This window comes from Tenrec ecaudatus, chromosome 2 (genome assembly GCF_050624435.1).
Source record: "Tenrec ecaudatus isolate mTenEca1 chromosome 2, mTenEca1.hap1, whole genome shotgun sequence".
Taxonomy (NCBI): Eukaryota; Metazoa; Chordata; class Mammalia; order Afrosoricida; family Tenrecidae; genus Tenrec; species Tenrec ecaudatus.
Window position 1 is genome coordinate 42,802,252 of NC_134531.1, and position 21,847 is coordinate 42,824,098.

Here is a 21,847-nt window from a genome sequence, read left to right on the forward strand (position 1 = left end):
TCCCAAACTATACATTGCAGATATTCTGCACACATCTTTGGTCTTTATTATTCAATGATGCCTTTGTCTCCCTTTGTCAAGGCTTTGGTGTGTTCTTTGAAGATTGCCTTAACTGCTTAGCCTCGTTTTCTGTTCCAAGGAGGAACATGTGGCTTTGAGTAAGACCTATTTTAGTTGGTTGTTGTTAGGTGCCCCCTAGTCAGTTCCAACCCATAGCGACCCCGTGCACAACAGAATGAAACACTGCATGGTCCTATGCCTCCTCACCATTGCTCCTATGCCTGAGCTCATTGATGCAGCCACCTTGTCAATCGGTCTTGTCAAGGACCTTCATCTTTTTCGCTGCCCTTCCACTTCACCAAACACGATATCCTCCTCCAGGAAGTGGTCTCTTCTTGTATCCAAAGTATGTGAGGCAAAGTCTGGTCATCCTTGTCTCTAAGGTGCTGTCTTATTGCTTCCAGTACAGGCTGATTTGTCTTTTTAGCAGTCCATGATACTTTCCGTATTCTTCCCCAGCAGCACCATTCAAATATATCCATTCTTCTTCAGTCTTCCTCATTCACTGCCCAACTTTCACATGCATATGGTACAGCGGGGAATACCGGGGCTTGGGCCAGGCACGCCTTAGTCCTCAAAGTAGCATCCTTTGTCTTCAACACTCTAAAGAGGTCTTGTGCAGCAGATTTACAGAATGCAGTATGTCTTTTGATTCCTTGACTGGTGCTTCCATGTGAGCATTGATTGTGGGTCTAAGTAAGACAAAATCCTTGACGACAACAACCTTTTCTCTATTTATCACGATGTACCTATTAGTCCAGTTTTGAGGATTTTGATCTTCCTTACGGTTTGTTGTAATCTATATTGAAGGTTACAATCCTTGATCTTCATCATCAGCAAGCACTTCAAGTCCTCATCCTCCTCACTTTCAGCATGCAAGGTTGTGTCATCTGCATGTCTTGGGTTGTTAATAAGCCTTCCTCTAATCCTATGCCACACTCTTCTTCATGTAATCTATCTTCTCTGATAATTTGCTACGCATATAGGTTGAACACTGGTGAAAGTATACAATCTTGATGCACACCTTCCATGATTTTAAATGCTGCACTATTCCCGTGTTCTGTTTGCACAACTGCCTCTTGATCCTCTGCACAATGAAGTGTTCTGGAATTCTCATTCCATAATTTATTACGGTTTATACAGCCTTGGCATAGTCAATAAAACAAAAATTTTTCTGGTATTCTCTGCTTTGAACCAAGATCCATCTGACGTCAGCAGTGATATCCCTTGTTCCACGTCCTATTCTGAATCCACCCTGAACATTTGGCAGTTCCCTGTCAATGCACTGCTGAAACTGCTGTTGGATGATCTTCAGCAACATTTTACATGCGTGAAATACCAGTGACATCATTCTGTAGTTTGAATATTCTTTTCATGGGCTCAAATAGGTATCCCTTCTTTTGGTTAGGAAAATGTGTTTTCCAAGTATTCTAAATGTTTTCATATAAACTCTCCAAACTGGTCCCTTGGCTTGAGAAACTAATTGCAGTTATGGAGGGTACTTTGTTTTTTTTAACTACGCTTATTATCTGACTTAAAAATGTGACTCCTGTTGGTAATGGAGTGAAGTACAAAGTATAGAGATCGCCCAAAAGCCTCTTTCTTTTGTGTATGTTTTCAAAAACAAACAAATAAGCAAACAACTTTATTGTGATTTTGGTGAAAGTGTCCACAGCAAAATAGGTTCCCATGTGATAATTCCTATCCAAATTGTTGAATAACTTCAGTTAACTTTTTCCACAATGTGTGAACAGTCTCTAAGCTGGTTCTGTTTATCTGCCCTAATTTCCTTGTCCTTTTGTGGCATCCTTTCTTTTTTTTTTTTAATTCATTCAGAAATATTTATTGAGCATTCTCTGTGTGCCAGCGAACATTTTCAGCCCTGGAAATGTCCAAATTTTTTCATTGCTATGGGGGTGCTGAGTCTTCTTTTTTTTTTTTTCCTGAAAAAGGGTCCAAGTGCCAAAGTTTGGAACCCTCTCATGTAAAAGGTTGTCGTCTAGCTGGCATCGTTTTTGTTTTTTAAATTGTTTTATTAGGGGCTCATACAACTCTTATCACAATCCATAGATATACCAATTGTGTAAAGCACATTTGGACATTCACTGCCCTCATCGTTCTCAGAACATTTGATCTCCAAGTAAGTCTCTGGCATCAGCTCCTCATTTCCCCCTCCCTCCTCGCTCCACATCCCTCATGAGCCATTGATAGTTTATAAATTATTATTTCATCATATCTTGCATTATCTGACATCTCCCTCCACCCACTTCTCTGTTGTCCATCCCCAGGGAGGAGGTTATATGTAGATCCTTGTAGTCGGTTCCCCGTTTCCAACCCACCCTCCCTCCATCCTTCCAGTATCACCACTCTCACCTCTGGTCCTGAAGGGATCATCCACCCTTGATTCCCTGTGTTTCCAGTTCCTATCTGTACCAGTGTACATCCTCTGGTCTAGCCAGACTTGCAAGGGAGAATTCGGATCATGATTGTGTGTGTGTGTGGCGGGGGGGTAGTGGTGGTGCGGGGGAGGAAGCATTTAGGAACTAGAGGAAAGTTGTATTTTTTTATCCTTGCTACTTTGCAACCTGACTGGCTCGTCTCCTCCCCGAGACCCTTCTGTAAGGGATGTCCAGTGACCTACAAACGGGCTTTGGGTCTCCACTCCGCACTCCCCACCGCATTCACTATGATAAGATTTTTTGTTCTGATGATGCCTGATACCTGATCCCTTCGACACCTTGTGATCACACAGGCTGGTGTGCTTCTTCCATGTGGGCTTTATTGCTTCTGAGCTAGATGGCTGCTTGTTTACCTTCAATCCTTTAAGACCCCAAACCCTATATCTTTTGATAGCCGGGCACCATCAGCTTTCATCGCCACATTTGTGTATGCATCCATTTGTCTTCAGCGATGGTATCATGGAAGTGAGTGCACAATGATATGATTTTTTTGTTCTTTGATGTCTGATAGCAGATCCCTTCGGCACCTCGTAATCACACAGGCTGGTGTGTTTCTTCCATGTGGGCTTTTTGCTTCTGAGCTAGATCGCCGCTTGTTTATCTTCAAGCCTCTAAGACCCCAGACACTATATCTTTTGAAAGCCGGACACCTTCTGCTTCCTTCACCACATTTGCTTATTCACCCACTTTGTCTTCAGTGGTTGTGTCGGGTAGGTGAGCACCATAGAATGCCAGTTTAAGAGAAGAAGATATTCTTGCATTGAGGGAATACTTGAGTGGAGGCCCAATGTCCTTCTGCTACCTTAATACTAAACCTATGAATATATGCACATAGCTCTATTTCCCCATCCTCATATATAAATATATTTGCATATGTACATGCCTTTATATAGACCTCTATAAATGCCTGTCGCCTCCCAGCTCTTACCTTTATTTCCTTTGCCTTTCCTTTTGTCCCACTATTATGCTCAATCCCCACCTGGGTTTCAGCAATTCCTCTTGGTTACAATACCCTTGATCATGCCCTACCAGGCCTCCTACACCCTCCTCACCACTGATTTGGATCACTTGTTGTTCCCTTGTCCCTGGGTTTGTTAACACCACTACCTTTCCCCCCCACCCCCACCTCTCCCATGTGTCCCTGGAACTGTTGGTCCCGTTGTTTTCTCCTCTAGATTGTTCATCCAGCCTATCTGATTTAGACACACCTGCGGAGATTATAACATGCACAAAAACAAGACAGAGCAAAATCAAGCAACAATATACAACAAAACAACAACAGCAAACCAATGACAAAAAATAAAACAGACCACAACAAGAAAGAAAAGCTTGTAGTTAGTTCAAGGATTGTTTGTTGGCCTTTAGGAGTGTTTTCCAGTACAGTCTGTTGGGGCACCAAGCCCTGGCCCCAAAGTCCACCTTCAGCATTCCCTGGGGACCTCGTTGCTTTGTTCCCTTGTTGTTCTGTTGCACCCCCTTAGTCTTTTGCCTCGGTGTGGAGGGATCAGATCGGGTGCAATTCCCACACTGTGTCTCCAGTGTTTTCCCCTGTAGAGCTATGGGTCAGTGAGGGGAGAATCATGTCTCATAGTGGGGCCGACCATGTGGTCCTCTGTGTGGACTGGCTGCTCTAATTGGGAACATATTCCTCACTGCGTGGCCTCCACTCTCTCTTCCTTCCCCTTCATCTGCTCCCATGTACTCTGATCAGACATGTCCCTTTCCCGGAGCTGCAGATTCAATGCCGTCCTTTGAAATAAATTCTTCTGGGGGAGGGGCATCCTTTCTTTACAATTCTTGTTGACCTTTTGGTTACATAGATGTGTTTTTTTTTAATGTAGGACTGTACTCATGAGTGATAATAACCGTTATTTTATGTGCCAGTCTCTTTTTCTGTACCTTGGGTGACCTAAGGAGATAGTTTTGGCTCAAAGTTTAAAGGGTGTCTCAGATTAATAGTCACAGCGAGTCCTCTAGTAGACCTTACTGGTACAATAAGCCTGAACTCTTTAAGATTTGAGTTCTTTATTTTCTCTGCTCCATCATTGTGGCCCCCATGAGAATGATCGTTCGTGGTATTGAGCACCAGCTAGTTGTTCTGGTGTCTGGGTAGGTGCGGCTGTGGCTTGTATACGCTGTTAGCATGGTAGACTAGTTCCTTTGCTGGGATGTTGGTTTGCTACTTTGTGTTGGCTCCTGATGAGTAGACTGATAGTAGTCTATTAGATAGCTGTTTTTGCAACATTTTAAGATCCCAGACAGTCACTATGTCCCCTCACTAGAATACAGAACGGGTATTAGGCCTGCTGACTGAGACGTTCCATGAAGTTATTGGTTAAGCCTTTAAATCTAGAAGACCAAGCTTGCAAGCTGTTTGGTTGTTATCCAAGAAATATCTGTAACTATGAATAGGTTTGTGTGTATATACATATCTATATGTGCCATGTACATGTCAATACTTCTGTCTGTGCACAAATGTATGTATACCTGTACCTACCGATACACAATCCTGTTTCTGTTTGAATCGACTATTTGTGTTTGTTGTATCTATATCTATTAGGATCTTACGGTTTTTATTTAAACTTCTCTGAGCTGTTAATTTTTATATCTTTTAACTTTTTTGAGGATGATTATATATACCCTTTTCATGCTTATACCTACTGATGCTTTCTTTCATAAGTTTTCCTCATTGATTTGAAGCTTTTGTTAAGTGCCACTGAGTTGGCTCCGACCCGAATAGAGATCTCAGGAGAGTAAGGGAAAGATGGGGGGAGAAACTGGGAACTGATCACAATGATCTACATATAACCACTTCCTAGAAGCGGTTGAACAACAGAAAAATGGGTGAAGGGAGACAGCAGTTGGTGTAAGACATGGGGGAAAATTATAAATTATCAAGGGTTCATGAGGGAGGGGGGAAATGGCTGATATCAAGGACTCGAGTAGAAAATGTTTTGAAAATGATGTCCACATAAATACAGATGTGTTTGACACAATGGATGTACATATGGATTGTGATAAGAGCTGTAAGAGCCCCCCCCAAAATGATTTAAAAACAAAACAAAGTAAAAAAATTAGAAATAGAGAATGAAAAGATAAAAGGAGTAAAAAAATAGTAAAGAGTTGGGTCCAACCCATAGCATCTCTGTACACAACAGAAGGAAAAACTGCTCACTCTTGGACCATCCTTGTAAATGTTCCTATTCCTGAACCCATTGTCACAGCCATGATGTCAGCCATGCCATTGAGGACCTTTATCTGTTTTGCTGCCCCTCCACTTGTCCAAGTATGATGTCCTTTTCCAAGGACTGGTCTCTCCTGACAATATGTCCAAAGTATGTAAGACAAAATTTAGAAAGTAGTTTTATTACAAAGAGTAGAGATCTGCTCACTGAAGTTTCTTTTCTGTCTGGATGATTCTCTTCTTTTACAAATACTGAGCTGTCACTTCAGTCGAAGTTTGATTGGTTTGATAATTAGGTTTATTGTGCTAACCTGCCCAATAAACACATGTGGGATTAATAAGGTTACAGTTTAATTGAAGGGCAAAGAGATAAATAGCTCTGCGAGATTTGCCCTTTTGTCTCTTGCTCTCTGGTGATCAGACCAGTGTGCAGCTGCCTTAGCTAGTTCTTTGCCTCAACTTGCGAGCTATTCTACCTGTGGGACACCCAACCTGTGGACCGTTGTTATAGTTTGAGGTTCCTTTGAGACCTGCTTCACCACACTTGAGCTACTGTCGGTCTCTGTCATCTAGCTGACTGTGGGTGACCTGCCCTGCTGTTTGCTGCTTCTGGCCGGACTGCCTGTATTGCTCTACAAAAGACTCAGCTGTCTGCTTCCTTGACTTGAAACCAGTAGCCCTCATGAGTTGAAGGACTGCCAGTGTATTAACTGACTCACGGAAGTGAGTTGAACTGAGCCCTCTGTACTGGTCTATGTACTGATTAGCTGTTTATTTCTTCATGTTATTTATATCTATATCTCTATCTATATCTCTATCTATATCCATATCCACCTCCACATCCACATCCATATCCATATCCATATCATCTATCTAAAATCAGAATTGTTATGGTTTTGTTTCTTTAGAGAACCCTGTCTAACACAATTGGGTTGTTTTTTTCTTCCAACACTTTGCCAATAGTCCTGTTTTTTACCATTCCACTTTGTGTTGCACATTTATCCTGCCTTACATTTTTGTCAGATGAGGCCATCGGGGTAAGATCGTATTTTGAAATTGCCCTTTCAGATTCTCCTCTCTTGACTTATTCTTTTTGAGGAGTTACTCATTTGGAACTTTGATTTACAACTCTGCTTCTTTTCTTGCTCTATTTTTTCCCCTTCTGTTTTCAATTTTCATTGCTGCACTTTCCATATTTTTCAAATAAATTGATCCACATGGAAGTGCTTTAAGGCAGCTGCTCTATTATGTTCATCACTGTTCTCTGTAGCTCTAAATTCAAATGACAAAATTAACTTGCAGTGATTTGCCATTAGAGAGATGCACTTCAAAACAATGAAATCTCATCGCACCCCAGTAATCACAGTAATGTCCAAAACCCTCAGAAAACAACAAATGCTAGCAGGGATGTGGAGAGAGTGGAATCACTTACACTGTTGCTGGGGCTGTAAAATGTTACCAGCACTTGGGAACTTCCTAAGGGTAACCTTAGGAAGTTGGAAATAGAACTACTGTATGCCCCAGCAATCCCATGACTAGGTAACAATCCTAGAGAAGTAGAGCAACGACACAAATAAGTACACCTGTGTTCATGCCTCTTATCTACACGTACCTCTATGTTCCTTGCAGTGTAATCCACAAGAGCAGAAATAGGGAAGCAATTTAAGTGCCTATCAATGGATGAGTGGATAAAGTAAACCAGGTACAGATCCACAGTAAATACTATGTAACCTTAATGAATAATGGAGAATCCACAGAGCACAGGAAAGCCTGGAGGACATGATGTTAATTGAAATAAGTCAATCAGAGAAAGACACACGCTACATGACCCCACTATTATAAGGAGTCCAGGAAAGGTTTACACCCAAGAAATGTTTTTTGATGGTTACCAGGGCTCGTGGTTGTTGCAAGGTGCCAGTGGGTCGACAGCACGAAAGAACAAAACGCTGCCTGCTCCTGCACCGTCCTCACCATTATTGTGTGAGCTCACTGTTGCAGTCACTGTTAGCCCATTTCAGTGAGGGCATTCCTCAATTTTTGCTGCCCCTCTGCTTTACCAAGCATGATGTCCATTCCAGGGACTGTTCTTTCTTGCTAACATTTCCAAAGTACGTGATATGAAGTCTCATCGTTCTTCCTTCCAAGGAACTTTCTGGTTGTCCATCCAAGACAGATTTGTTTGTTATTTTGGCTGACCATGGCACTTTCAATATTCTTCACCAGCATCATAATTCAAATGCATCCATTCTTCCTCGGTCTTCCCTACTCAATGTTCGACTTTCACATGCATACGAGGCAAAGGAAAATACTCTGGTGTCTTAGTCCGGGTTGACTAGACAAATCAGAGACACTCATGTGTGTAAGAGAGAGCTTCACATTGAAGAGCAATTGTATATTGAGAAAACATCCCAGCCCAGTCCAGATCAAGTCCATAATTCCTACATTAGCCCATATGGTCAATACTAGTCCATAAATTCCTCTTTAGACTCATGCAGCACATGCAACGATGTCAAATGCAGGAAGATCCCAGGCTGGTGGGTGGAAAGTCTTGTGGATCCAGTGGTGGTGGAAATATCTCAGCATCTCCATATAGTTCCTCCAGCTCCAGGGCTCTGGCTGCCATCAGTGTGCCTCTATTTGGCTTGTTCACAGGAAGGTAAAGCAGAGAGAGAGAGTGCATCCTACATCCAGGGAGGAAGAAAGGAAGTCCCTAAAATCCTCATGAGAAGGCCACATCCATAGGGAGGCATCATCAGGCTGTGACCTGATTGACAGGCTAAATTCTACCCCTTTACTCTCCAGTTAACATGAGATTATGTAATTACCATACATGGCTTGGGTCAGACACACCTTACTCCTCAAAGTGACATATTGCACTTAAACATTTAAAAAAAATCATGTGCAGCTGATGGGATGGGAGGTGTAAATCACTAAGTAGAAAGTGGATACATACTAACTTGGGTGACCTTGGGTGACGGGAAAGGCAATAAATAATGAGAGTGGAGCACAACATGATCAAAGTAAAGGAAGATACTCAGAGGAAGTCAAGAGTAAAAGACAATAAAGGTAGACACTATTATATATGCAGTCCTGCATAGTAGTAATAACTAACTATGAGTAGATACACAAGTAGATGTGCAAAGTGAAAAGATATGGGATAATAAATAGGAGTATAATAGTTGAGTATATGTATTAGGCCGAGAACATTTCTGCTTACGTATTTATATGTGATACAAATATATCCAAGGATATAGTAGAGGCTACTGGGGGCAGAGTTCTGAAAACTTCTTAGCCATAACCAAGTACCTTGAGGGAATGAACCACTAGGCCTGGGGGCTGAAGGTGACAGTCGTGGGGGACATGTGGGTTAATTGGTATAACAGCCCACAAAGACAGTGTTCTGCATCTTCATAGCTTCTGAATGGCCCTTAAAGAGTCAAATATTTCTTCCCATCTGACACTGAAGGAGCACATGAAGCATGGCCTCTACTACCTTGATACCAGAAGAACCAGCAGCTCCAACGTGGGGGCACTCTCATCACGGTAGAATGTCCTGGACACAGAGAGAGAATGTGCTCGAGAGAGAAAAAACGCAGAACCAAATTCAAATTTCTAAAAGTGCCAGACTTCCTAGCTTGGGAAAGACTCATGGGACCCAGAAGACTGTGGCCCGTTGGCACTCCTCTAGAATGAGCCCACCCTGTGCATGGGCAGATAGCCCAATGCTGGACACATCTACAAAGCGAAGAATAGCTCCCATGATGAATGCTTTTCTCCAAGCGATTGGCCATAGGAGGGAACTTGCCACCAAACCAGGCCTAGAAGGCAGGCAGCGGCAGGAAATCCAGACATCTAGAAACGGGGAGCCCAGAGAGGAAGTTGGGGGAGTACTGTTACATAGCGGGGTTGCAACCAGTATCGTGATACAGTATATGTAATTGGTTTATTGACAACTAATTTGCTCTGTAAGTTTCCATTCAAACTATAAAAAGCAAGCCAACCTCCCAAACCCCAAAATGATAAAGTTATAAAATTCAAACAAGTTCTCAGAGAACATAATGCAAATAGGGAAAAGCACAAGGAAGCAAGTAAATTATCATTTTGTCTCATACCCAATAATACCCTTATGCAGTGACACATGATTTTGTATGGACATTATTTTACACAGTCCTTCTAATGTAGCCATTGTGGTTCAAACCCATCCAGCAGGAAAAATAAGTGGGATTCCACCTCCAGAAAAGATTAAAACCCCAGTAAATCAAACTCCCTGCCACCCTGTTCGTTCTGTCTCCTAGTGACCTTCTTTCTATAGAGCTTCCTAGACGGTCAATCTTTCCAGGTGCAAACAGCCTTGCACTCGCTTTTGGAGTGGCTGGTAGGTTCAACCACTGATTTTATGGTTAGCAGCCCAGTGTCTAACCCCCAGTGCTACAGTTAAGAAGATCACAAGTAGTCGTTCTACTCAACGCATGGAGTTGCTATGAGTTGGAATTGATGACAATAGATTTTTATACATTATATGTCAGTATAGATACCTTTTGTATATTATAGGTACTCATCAAAATGTACACATATACATAGGTATACATTTGTATATGTAAATTACAGAATAGGAACATCCTATATATACACTGTTTCGTTGCCTGTTTGTTTACTTACGATACATGATCATAAATATTTTCCATGACTTTATGCATTCCTTTGTAACTTAGGTAAATTTTGTTAAACTTAGTTTCATAGTGGCTTTCTCTAGTCACTTACCTGTACACTAAAGAAGTGACTGTGAAAGAATATGCTTTCCTTTCAAAAACAATTGAATTGCAGGGTGATAATAAGGAGCAAATGGCTACTGCACTTGACCTGAAGGCTGGGACCTACCCAGAGGGGCCTAGGAAGAAAGGGCTAGTGTTCAACTTAAGAAAAATGAGCCAAATCGTATAGTGCAGTTTTCTGACCTACATGAGGTCACCATGAGCGCGAGTTGACTCAATAGTAACCCTCCCCCTCTTAACATGCACAGGATACGCGAGTTATCTCTGTTAATATGTAAATGTGCATGTTGTAAAAGTTGGATTAGCCATTGTACAATGATTATGCGTGAAGGCCAAATGAGTAAAGTCAGAGAAAATAGAGAGCTTATGTGTTACTTGTTTTCTGTGGAGCCTGAACAGTTTTCTCCCCTTGCTGTCCTCTTACCCAGTAGTAGCGTTATAGGATAAGGACTGATCTTTATCTGTGTCTCAGAAGATAGAGGGAAAGTAGGAAAAGTCGGATACCAAATCAGCATTTGTGAGGTTGATGGACCCCCCCCCCCCCCGTTGGTGCACTCTGAATTCACAGGGTGCGGCCCTGGGTCTAATTTGGACATGGTTGTTATATAATCTGTTGTCAATTTGAGAGGATTAAGAGTAGAGGGGTGGAGTTTAGCCTGTGAATCAGGTTGCAGCTTGATGACCTCCTTTGGAGGCGCTAAGGAGATAAATAGCTCACTGGAGGCAGGATGCTGGCTCACTCCTTGGGAGACATTGCAGCTGACAAGACACATGGACCCGTGTGTGTGCCCTGAGCTGGAGGAGCCACGTGGAGACCCATGCTGAGATGCTTACGCCACTGTATCCACAAGACTTCCCACCCACTGGCCTGTAATCTTCCTGCATTTAGCATCATTACATGTGTTTCATGAGTCTGAAGATGACTTTATAGATTGATATTGGACATATGGGCTAATATCGGACTTACGGACTTGATCTGGACTGGGCTGGGATTTTTTAATGTACAATTACTCTTTATATAAAGCTCTTTCTTATACACGAGTGTCTATGAATTTTTTCTGTAGTCTACCCGGACTAACACAATGGCCAAGCATGGCTCCAGGCTCATCCCTCTAAGAAGGTGGTCCAAGTAAAGGGTAGGAAAGGAAAGAAGCTGGAGAGTGGAAGAGAGGCTCTGCATCAGAAGAGGAGGGATGACAGTCCCCTGAGCGGACAGGCTCACACTTCACACTTACTGTGTGTGCTGTGTGGTTGCAGACGTGGAGTCACTGCAGAGCTAGGCTGGATGACCTGGATTCTAGGAGGAGACCTCAGGTATACGTGGTGTGCTTCCTCTCAAGCCCAAGCTGGAGTTTAGCCTTTCAGGTAGCTTTATTGGGTGGCAGAGGTTAGGACTGGGGAAAGAAATGCTTTCCGAGATTCTTGAGAAATGTTGACACTAGCAGGACTAGGAAAATGTCTCTTGCCTATTAGTGGAGACACAGAAGAGAGCACTTGAGAGAGAGTCTTAACAAAAGCCAGGTGGCAAACAACTGCAGCAGAAGGCGCCCAAGGGCTCCAGTCAGAGTGGTGCTGCAGAGTGCCCCAGCCCAGGGAGGGAGGCCCTCAGAGATGTTTAGGAGACTTGGGCTTTGGGCTGTATCCTGGAAGCATAAAGGCTGTGTCAAGAAAGAAGACACTATCAATCAATACCCCACATTATACATAAATACCCACTGTATCAATCAATACCCCACTTTACAAATTAGCACCCTACTTTATGTCTCTACAGTCCCTCCCATCTACAGGTGCTACAAATAAAGATTACCTTTCTTTTACTCTTTCTTTTATCAGTCTTCTGTATTCTAGTCAAGTGGAATTAAAGCGGACAATTATAGTATGAATTTTATTTTTCATTGATTTTCACTTATCAAGTTGACAATGTTTTCACTAAGAGTCTGTAAACAGGGAGGTTAGTAACTCTCTTTTCAGACTGCCAGCCTCACAAGTGTGTCTCCTTCTTTTGGGTAAGGTATTCCAATGGTTGATGGAATTTGAGTACAACACTATTACGAGGGTCCTAGCCCCCCCCCCCCCCCCATGTAACAGATTGATATATTTTAGCTTGAAAAATCCTGGTGGTGGGAGTTTGATGTTCTATGTAAGAGTCATTGAACTTCTTCAAAACAACTTCTCAAGATGCGAATTATCTCCTAAAGAGACGGCACCATGAAAAAGGGATCTTTCCTCTTTACTGTTGTATGGGAGGGCTGTAAAAGGTTATTGCAAACATTCCATATCTTTTAATTTCACTTTCCAAGCATTACGCTCCGTCCTGGCTCATCAGGGCCCAGACTAACTATGAGCAGGGACATGAAAGGACAGGAGCTGTGGGATCCCGCTGTTTTCCTTTAATGGAATTTTCCGGTCTTTTCGCTTGAAGTAATCCTGTATCAATTAAGGTAGATTACTGGAACGCTTTGGAAAAGTTGGTTGCATTTGAGAAGATAGTTGGAAACACTATTTTGTAATTCATAAGTCACTGTTGAATATACCCTTGACATTTGTGACCTTTATGAATTGTCAGAGTTTTGGGAGGACCAAGTTTCCTTCTTGTCTTTCACAAGATGCATTTCGGTGAGCAAAGATTCAAAGGTTTCTTTCCTTGTGAGTGGTGCTGGCTATGGGACCACTTAGGAAGAGCAGTGGTGAGAAGCCCACCTCACTAGCTAAATAGCTCCCCTCTGCATCCCCATCCCCTGGTGGTCCCTTAGGAGAATCACCTATCTCACTTGTGCTGTGGATTAACTAGGTCTCGTGAAAAGGGTTAACATCTTAAATGCTGTGTTTCTGACTGCCTAGAGACTACTGTTGTAATTGAAAAACTGTGCCCGAAACTACATCCACTGTCATCGAGTCAGTTCTGATCCATAGCGATCCCAAGTGCTTTAACCACTGTGCCATCGGGGCTCATGGAAGAACATAGGCCCTTAAAAAACTGTGAGGTGACTCGTGTTGTTTTCCTTGATTTTTGTAATAGGGAAAAAGGCTCCAGTTTTATTTCGTAAAGAGATGATTGAGTCAATGAAAGAAGGCTCCGTCGTTGTGGATTTAGCTGCTGAAGCAGGTGGAAACTTTGAAACCACCAAGCCAGGAGAACTTTATGTTCACAAGGTATAGCAAAATAAGTCCTACCCATGGGCCAGTTCTCGCTTCTTTTGGGGTTGGTGTGTGGGGAAACTTGAGCTACATAATGTTTAAAAATAAAAATTAGTTTTAGTTAAAGCTTTTTTTCTGTTTCTGTGCTGTTTGCCAATTTCTGTTATAAAAATTTGATTTCACACCTTTCCTGATGGGGAGAATTACCTTAGGTAGGATGTGAGCATAGGGTGATTGGCTTTTCTAACAGGCTTTGTGTTTCCTTAGGGAATTACTCACATAGGCTACACAGACCTTCCCAGTCGAATGGCCACTCAGGCAAGCACCTTGTATTCCAACAACATCACCAAACTCCTAAAGGCCATCAGCCCTGACAAAGATCATTTCTATTTTGAAGTGAAGGATGACTTTGACTTTGGCACAATGGGCCACGTCATCAGAGGAACTGTCGTGATGAAGGTAAGTAAAGAGAGCCGTTTCTTCCTCAGCTTTCATGCCAGTTTGTGTAAGGGTTCCTGTCCATGGTGGAAACCTGTGGACTGGACATATTCCAGTAGAGTATTTATATGTGGAATTGTTGCCAGTAAAAATGCCCACAAAATATAGAAAAATGTTACAAAGGTTTATGTATCCATACGACTCCTTCCAAAATACATGCAGCTTTGAGCACAGAAATAAAAACAGAACAAAACAGAATTGAATAAGGTAGAAAATCAATTGCTCCGACCCATCTTCCCTTTGAGGATTTCATCTGTGTTCATATGTTGAAGACACATATCAATGACATGTCTATAGAGGTACAACCAGCACAAACTTACTTTTAAAAGGCAAAGTTTTTTTTCAGTAGATTATCTAGTCTCGTTTTCGAAATTTGGGTATTGGATTAAAAAAACAAACAAACCATTATTTTATAATTCTGTTAGGATGGCCAAGTAATTTTCCCAGCTCCTACACCGAAGAATATTCCACAAGGTGCCCCAGCGAAACAGAAGACTGTGGCTGAGCTAGAAGCTGAGAAAGCTGCTACTATAACTCCCTTCAGGAAAACAATGACAACGGCTTCTGCATACACAGCAGGTGAGGGTCCTGCTTCCTAGGGTTTAGCCCTGAGTATTTGAATTTGCAAGTAACAGTGTGTGTTAGACTGGGTTGACTAGAGAAACAAATTCATTGACGCTCATATGTGTAAGAGAGTACTTCATATCAAGAAGTAATTATGCATCAGTAGAACATCTCAGGCCAGTCCAGATCAAGTCCATATGTCCAATATTAGTCCACGAGACCCTCTTCAGACTCACATAACACATGCAATGATGCTGAATGCAGGAAGATCACTGTCCAGTGGATGGAACATCCTATGGATCCAATGGCACTGGATGCATCTCCAGGGCTCTGGCTGCCATCAGCATGGTTCTGTGTGGCTTGTCAACAGGTATGTGAAGCAGAGAGAGAGAGAGAGAGTACCTGGAATCCTCATGAGAAGGCAACAAGGAGGGATCATCAGACTGTGATCTGATTGACAGGCTAAACTCCACCCTTTTATTCTTTTATCAAGTAGACCTGAAATTGTGTAACTACTCATATAGTAATTGCAATAATTAGTAAATGGAATGTTGCTGTCCATCTTTGGACTTCATGAGTAATTGGGCTTAGGAAGACAGATTTTCTTTCATTCTTTTTTAAAAAAAATCATTTTATTGGGGGCTTGTACAACTCTTAACATCAGTTGAATCAGGTATGTTTGTACATATGTTGCCCTCATTTTTTTTAGACATTTACTTTCTTTTGAGCCCTTGGTATCAGCTCCCCACCTCCCTCACAATCCCCTGATAGAAATGGTCTAGTACTTATCTCCACTGTGGAACTGATGACTCGATCTCAGAGCAGATATGTGAAACACTAGAGTAAGTGCACAGGAAACAACATGCAGGCTAGTAATAACCTATCACTTGTAAGAACATCTGAAAAATAGTTATTAATTTTTAAAATCGACATCAAGGATATTGAATGATGTACATGTCACATGCTGATAGCAGTGCACATAGGGAGATTTATTTATTTATTTTTGCTGGTGGTTTTTTTGATGGTTAAGACTTGGAAGCCAGGGTTTGCTTGAAGAATAAATACTCAGATACTACAACTCTTGAATGTTTGACCAGCAGTCTGCATTCCTCAAATAGTAAGAAATATCCAATATTTTTAAATTTCACTTCTGTCTTTATCGTTTAACAGAACTGGAAAAAAATCCTCATGAAAACATGTAAAGAACTATTGTAAATTAGGAATAACTACTTATTTTATTCATGAATCGTTACAGCCTGAAATAGGGTTCTTTGATTTTAAATATTTTTTTCTGTCCTAGAATACATTAAAAATGTTTAGATCTTCTTAGAGCCAAAACAAAACAGAAACTTTAAAGAATGAAGGCCCAGAACCAGGCACACAGAATTCTTGTAGCCTTAGCAGTCTCCAGATCCCATTGGAGCCCAGATGTTTTAAAGCTAAATATGTAACTCCTTGAATAAAGAGCAAATCTCAGCGAAATGGCTTAACAAGCCTCTGATTGTGAGCATTGTGAATTGGTGTGGTGTCCCTGCTTGCACTTACTTAAGGAAACAAACAAAGGGAAACTGGATTATTGAGTTGCACTTGAAGAGTTATCAGTAGATTGTGATTTCCCCTTCTTCTTGAAATTCATAGGCCAATAGGACTCACTCAGAACTCAGTGCCATGGAGTTGATTCTGACTCAGGGACCCTAGAGGACAGAGTGGAACTGGCCCACGGGTTTCTGAGACTATAATTCTTTACAGAAGTAAAAAGCCAAGTCGTCTTTGCCTCATCGAGTGGCTGGTGATTTTGAACTGTTGAGCTTGTAGGTAACAGCCCACCAGGTGACCCACTGCACCACTGGGACGCTGTGAGAATAATAGCGAGGCCAAGAGACCTGATGGTGTAGGAGTGAAGAGGTAGGCTGACCTTCGGCATGGTTGGCAGTTCAAAACCACCAGCAGCTCCATGGGAGAAGGAGGGCATTCTGCTCCCATTAACAGTTACCATCTCAGAAACCCACAGGGGTCCCTGTGAGTTAATATTGGCTCACTGGGGGCGAGATGTCCGATGTATATTTTTAGGTTTCTCTTAATGTTTGTTGAGCCGTGGTGTATTGCATTTTAATAGACATGAGAGTGGCATATTGCAATGAATAAAAGATGGCTTTTTATTTGTTTTTCTTTACCAGGAATGTTCTCCTTTATATTGAAAAATAAAAAAGGTTTGCACTACTAGTGACCCTTTGTCGTAGGGTGTCCCAGGCTATAAACTTAGAGAAACAGATAGTCTTATCTGTCTCCTGCAGAGCAGGTGGTGGGTTTGAGTCACCGACCTGGTCGTTAGCAGCTCAGTGCTTCCCTGACAGCACCAAGTGTCTGAAAACAAGACGCACTCCTTTGGAAACAAGTGTTTTACTTGTATTTTCACTAGGATCTCTTTGAACGTCATTCTTCCAGTGCTTTGCTCTTTTGACATTTCTCTTTTTACTCTATGCCTTTTACTGGTTAGAGTATAGATAGAGCACATTTGCTATTATTAAAGATATTTTCAGACATTATTTGATTAAATGTTTGCTAAGAAACTCTTAAGGTGGGTGGTTACTATCTCAGATGCTTCACACACCGAACAGCAGATTTTGATAATCTTCCCTCCTCGACTAATGGAAAATAAAAATAAAAACAAACCAAAGAAAATTCACTACCACTGAGTGGATGCCGGCTAACAGCGGCCCTGTAGAACAGTACCTGTGGGTTTCTGAGACTGTAACTCTTCCCAGGAGTAGAAAGGCCCGTTTTTCTCCCTTGGAGCTCCTGGTGGCTTGAATGGCTGAGGTTGCAGTTAACAGCACTAGGTCTCCTGGGCCCCTCTGTGGATAACAGTAGCTAGCATTTACTGAGGGCCACCAAGTCCAAAGAAGCGCTGGTGGCCCAGAGAGAAGTCTTGGGCTGCTAACTGCACGTTCAGCGTTTGGACCCACCAGCCTCAGAAACCCTCTGCCCTATGGGGTTTCCATGAGGTGGAATCAACTTGATGGCAGGATGTTTTTTGACCAAAACCAAACCTAAACATGTTGCCACCAAGTCCGTCTTGACTCATAGCCACACTTGAGGTTAGAGTAGAATTGCCCTGTAGGATTTTCAGTTCTGTACAGTGTGGACGCCAATGGCCCGAGCACATGGCTGGTGAATCTGAACCTCCAACTTCTTGGTCAGTGGTTGCCTTCTTAACTCACTGCACAACCAAGGCTCCTGGTGCTAGGCATCGCGCTAAGATCTTCACGTGCATCAGTCCATGTATTCCTCTTAAGAACTCAATCAGGTGGGGTATTGTTATTTTCTGCTGGCGACAAAGAGTGTTGAATGCCCCGCCTACTGCTGAAAGAACAAACACATCTGTCTTGGAAGAAGTACAGGTAGAATGCTCCCTAGAAGAAAGGATGGTCTTGTCCTGTGGACATGTGAGGAGGGACCCGTCCCTGGAGAAGGACATCGTGGCTGGTGGAGGGGTAATGGAATGAGGAAGACCCTGGAGGAGACTCGAGGAGATGGATTGACGTAGTGACTGTACCAGTGGGCATAGGGACAATTGTGAAGATGGCACAGGACCGAGCCTGGCAGTGCTTCGTTCTGCTGTACGTTGCGAGCGACCCTTCACCACAACAACTTTATTGTTTTCATTTAACAGATGAAAAAAGAGGTTTAATAATTTTATGAATGAAGACACCAAAGTGCAGGGAGATTAAGTCAGAGATGATACAATGAACTTGCAGTAGACACGGGATTTGAACCAGGAAGTCTGTCTTAAGAAAATGTATTTTAAAATAGAATTCTATACTGCTTCTTGAGTTCTTAAAAGATTCTATTTAACTGCCCCTTCAGGTGGTTCACAGGCTATGGGTTGGAACACTGGAAATATTAAATGCAGATCGGAATATCTAAAGGAAGAGTACAGTCTTATTGGGTATTTTACAGCAAAAGTAATGCCAGTTCTTAGCTGTTCCAGTGCTGCCACTTGTAAAGGGACTGTTCAGATCATGGAGAGAAGACCGCTTGTTCAGGAAAGTTAAGTTCAAGCTTAAGGTCACTTGCTCTGATCGTATTTTATTGACCACTTGGTAACCCTGTCTTCGTTCAGCTGCAGACCAGCTGTCCACATGTTTGCTATTAAGGAGGGTGATAATTAAAGATATGTGCTCCGAGCTGACTGTTTGCATGCTGCACATTCTTAAATTAATTTGTATTTTCTCCCCCTTTTTTCTTTGTGAAACCTCATTTGCTGACTTGATGCTGAGGCTGGAGCTGACTGTTGGGCCAGCAGTCCAGTCCAGATTCAGGAGCAATTGCAAAACTTCTCTCCCGGGTGGGTGGAAGCCATATGTTTTGGGGAGGTGCTGGAGTGAATGAAATCCTTCCTCCTCTTTGAAAACCCTTCTTCCTTGGCCAAATGTGCGAGTGACATAAAATTGGCTTCGTAAAAGTCCTGTCTTAAAAAGGTTACGTCTTGCCCAAGTAGTAAATAGCTTGGTAGATCTTTTGCAGACCTGTGATTCTGGAATAAGAATGCTCGTGTAGACATATGTGGCATTGTCAGTGAAAGTCAAAGTAGGGACGAGGACAAACCACCAGGAGAAAATGTCAAATTGTTATCAGGGTGATTCATAGATATTACCAGATCTTAGCACAGTGCTGGTGTGCTGGTGCTGAGGGAGTTGTGCTTTGTCCTTAAATACCTGAGTCCCTCTCCTCCCCACTTCTTAAACATGAACTATCTAAAATCCGTATTCATTCTTGCCAAGGGAGCGGGCTTTGAAAGCACTGACTATCCCACGTGTTGCCTTGTGTTGGGCTGTGTGTACTTTGAGTCTCACCGAGTCAATCGGATGTCTGATGACACGCTTTACTTTCTCTCTCTAGGTCTCACTACTTTGATGGGTTTGGGCATTGTGTCTCCCAATTTGGCCTTTTCTCAGATGGTGACCACTTTTGGCTTGGCTGGCATTGTGGGCTACCACACCGTCTGGGGAGTGACCCCCGCGCTCCACTCACCACTGATGTCCGTGACGAACGCCATCTCAGGTTGGTGTCTTTCTGGTGTTTCTTCATCTTAGGGTCTCCTCGGCTTGTTCCACTCTAGGAGGGCCTTCCGTGAGGTGAGGTGTACAAGGCCCCTGTTTCCTAGCGGTTTTCCTTCCAGCCCGGGCTGTTGTGGGTGACTCCACAGGGAGTGAGGGGGGGACTGTGAAGTAGGCGATGCCTGCAGGCCAGGCTGTGCGGGTCCCCAGCTACTTCATTCACGTATGATTTGCCTTCATCAGAGGGTTCCAGTCCTTCACACAGTCATGGTGACAGTAACTTCTAGGGCAGTGGTTCTCAACCTTCCTAATGCTGTGACCCTTTCATACAGTTCCTCATGTTGTGTTGACACCCTCCCACCCCCAAACCATAACATGATTTTCGTACCTACTTCATCACTGTAATGGGGTCGCGACCCACAGGTTGAGAACTGCTGCTCTAGGGGCTCTTCTTTAATTCAGCCAAACATTCAGCCTTGCAAGACTGCAGTGGGCCATGCTTGGCATCAGGTTCTCTGGAAGGTTGGTGGGCCAGGAAGCCCAGCCTGTCAGCATAGGAGAACCAGGCAGTTTTCTCTGGTACAGGTTTACCCTCCAGGCAGCCCTGCCCACAGCTTCCCAAGAATTCTCTCTGCAAACGCGACCCACATTGGACAGCTGTGGGTCTGCCCTGGCTTGGAGGCCTTGTGGTCTTGGTCGTCTCCTCTAACCACATTGCCAGAACCCTCGCTTCCAGGTTTCCACAGGGACATTATGTCTAGTTCCAGGTCAGGACAGTGTCTCCATCAGGTACTGTATGAGTAATTCCTTCTAGTTTGGGTGCAGTTTAGATCACATTTGCTGCCAAACAGTGTTGTCGTGGACCATAACCAAGATCAGGGGATAAGAGCCAGAGAGTTACAGGCAGGTCCAGTTCTTATGCTGCGGCGGGAGGGGAAAGATGATGTTACCCCTTTGCCCACAGTAGTGCTTCTGTGAGAATGATTATAAGATATCTTGTCAGCTGTCTTTTCTAGGAAATGTGTTCATTTTAATGAAAATGCACGAAAGCTGCCTTGCCTTTTGTTTTCATCAGGAAGTTTCCTTTTTATGAACCTGTGTAGGTGCAACCCTTGAGCCATGCAGCCGACCTGGTTGCATCACCGTAGTATTCACCCTATTGATGCCTTTCTTCTCAGGGCTGACTGCAGTCGGTGGATTGGCGCTGATGGGAGGACATTTGTCTCCTACCACAACCTCTCAGGGCTTGGCTGCTCTCGCTACGTTCATATCTTCGGTCAACATTGCAGGTATGGCATCACCGGACAGGCCCACAGTGCTGTTTTTAATGGAGAATCGGAAGCCAACAAAAATATACCTAAAATGGATATTGGGGTTTTTAAGAATTGAATTGTGTGTTTTTTACTACTATTTTATTTTTCTGAACCATTTTATTAGGAGCTAATCCAGACATCATGCCAAACCATAATTCAGTGACATCAAGCGGTATTGTACAGTTGCTACTTCAGTCAGTTTCCAAACCTGTGTTCCTTCTTGAACGCTGTGATATCAGCTCCCCTTTACCACCACCCACTTGGCCCCCCAGGAACCCTTCTGATTGTTAGCTCTATAGACTCCTCAGTCCTGGGGTTCATATACCGAAAGGACAGAAAAACACATAATAATAAGGATTCAAGAAGTCTACCTTCAATGACAAAATGCATCAGAGATAAACCTCAATGCGAAAGACAACCCAGAAAATCCTGAAAACCAGATTGAGCCCAGAGCAAACCAGAGGGGAGATCAAGTGACAAGGTTTTACTGGTCAAGTCAGGTTTGTCATTTTAATCTCCTCCAGCCGTCTCTCCGATACTCCCTTTGGTAACCACGTTATTTCCATCCCTCAAATTGTGTTTTTTAAAAATTTTTAATTTTTTGTTTTTTAAAAAACATTTTGCTCAGACCACACGTGGTCTTGGTGCAGGAAAATTACATATTTTGTTCATCTGCAAGTTTTAGAAATTCTTTTAGAAAAAAAGGCGACTCTGCCTGTATTCCCAGAACAAACCAACACAATGATGTTTGCTGAGTTAACTGGAAAGTTAGTGGATGCATAGTTTTACATGGACTTGA

The 21,847-nt window shown here is 42.9% G+C and overlaps 1 protein-coding gene across 5 annotated transcripts in view; it reads left to right on the forward strand.

The window, feature by feature from the left end:
• NNT (nicotinamide nucleotide transhydrogenase) overlaps positions 1-21,847 on the forward strand; it is a 117,895-nt gene that overhangs the window by 46,408 nt on the left and 49,640 nt on the right. For all 5 annotated transcript variants that reach the window (XM_075541010.1, XM_075541009.1, XM_075541012.1 and 2 more), the window contains exons 8-12: positions 13,495-13,628; positions 13,881-14,072; positions 14,537-14,690; positions 19,578-19,739; positions 20,914-21,024. In XM_075541010.1, coding sequence (XP_075397125.1) covers positions 13,495-13,628; positions 13,881-14,072; positions 14,537-14,690; positions 19,578-19,739; positions 20,914-21,024 — 753 coding nt within the window. The remainder of the gene's footprint in view (positions 1-13,494; positions 13,629-13,880; positions 14,073-14,536; positions 14,691-19,577; positions 19,740-20,913; positions 21,025-21,847) is intronic.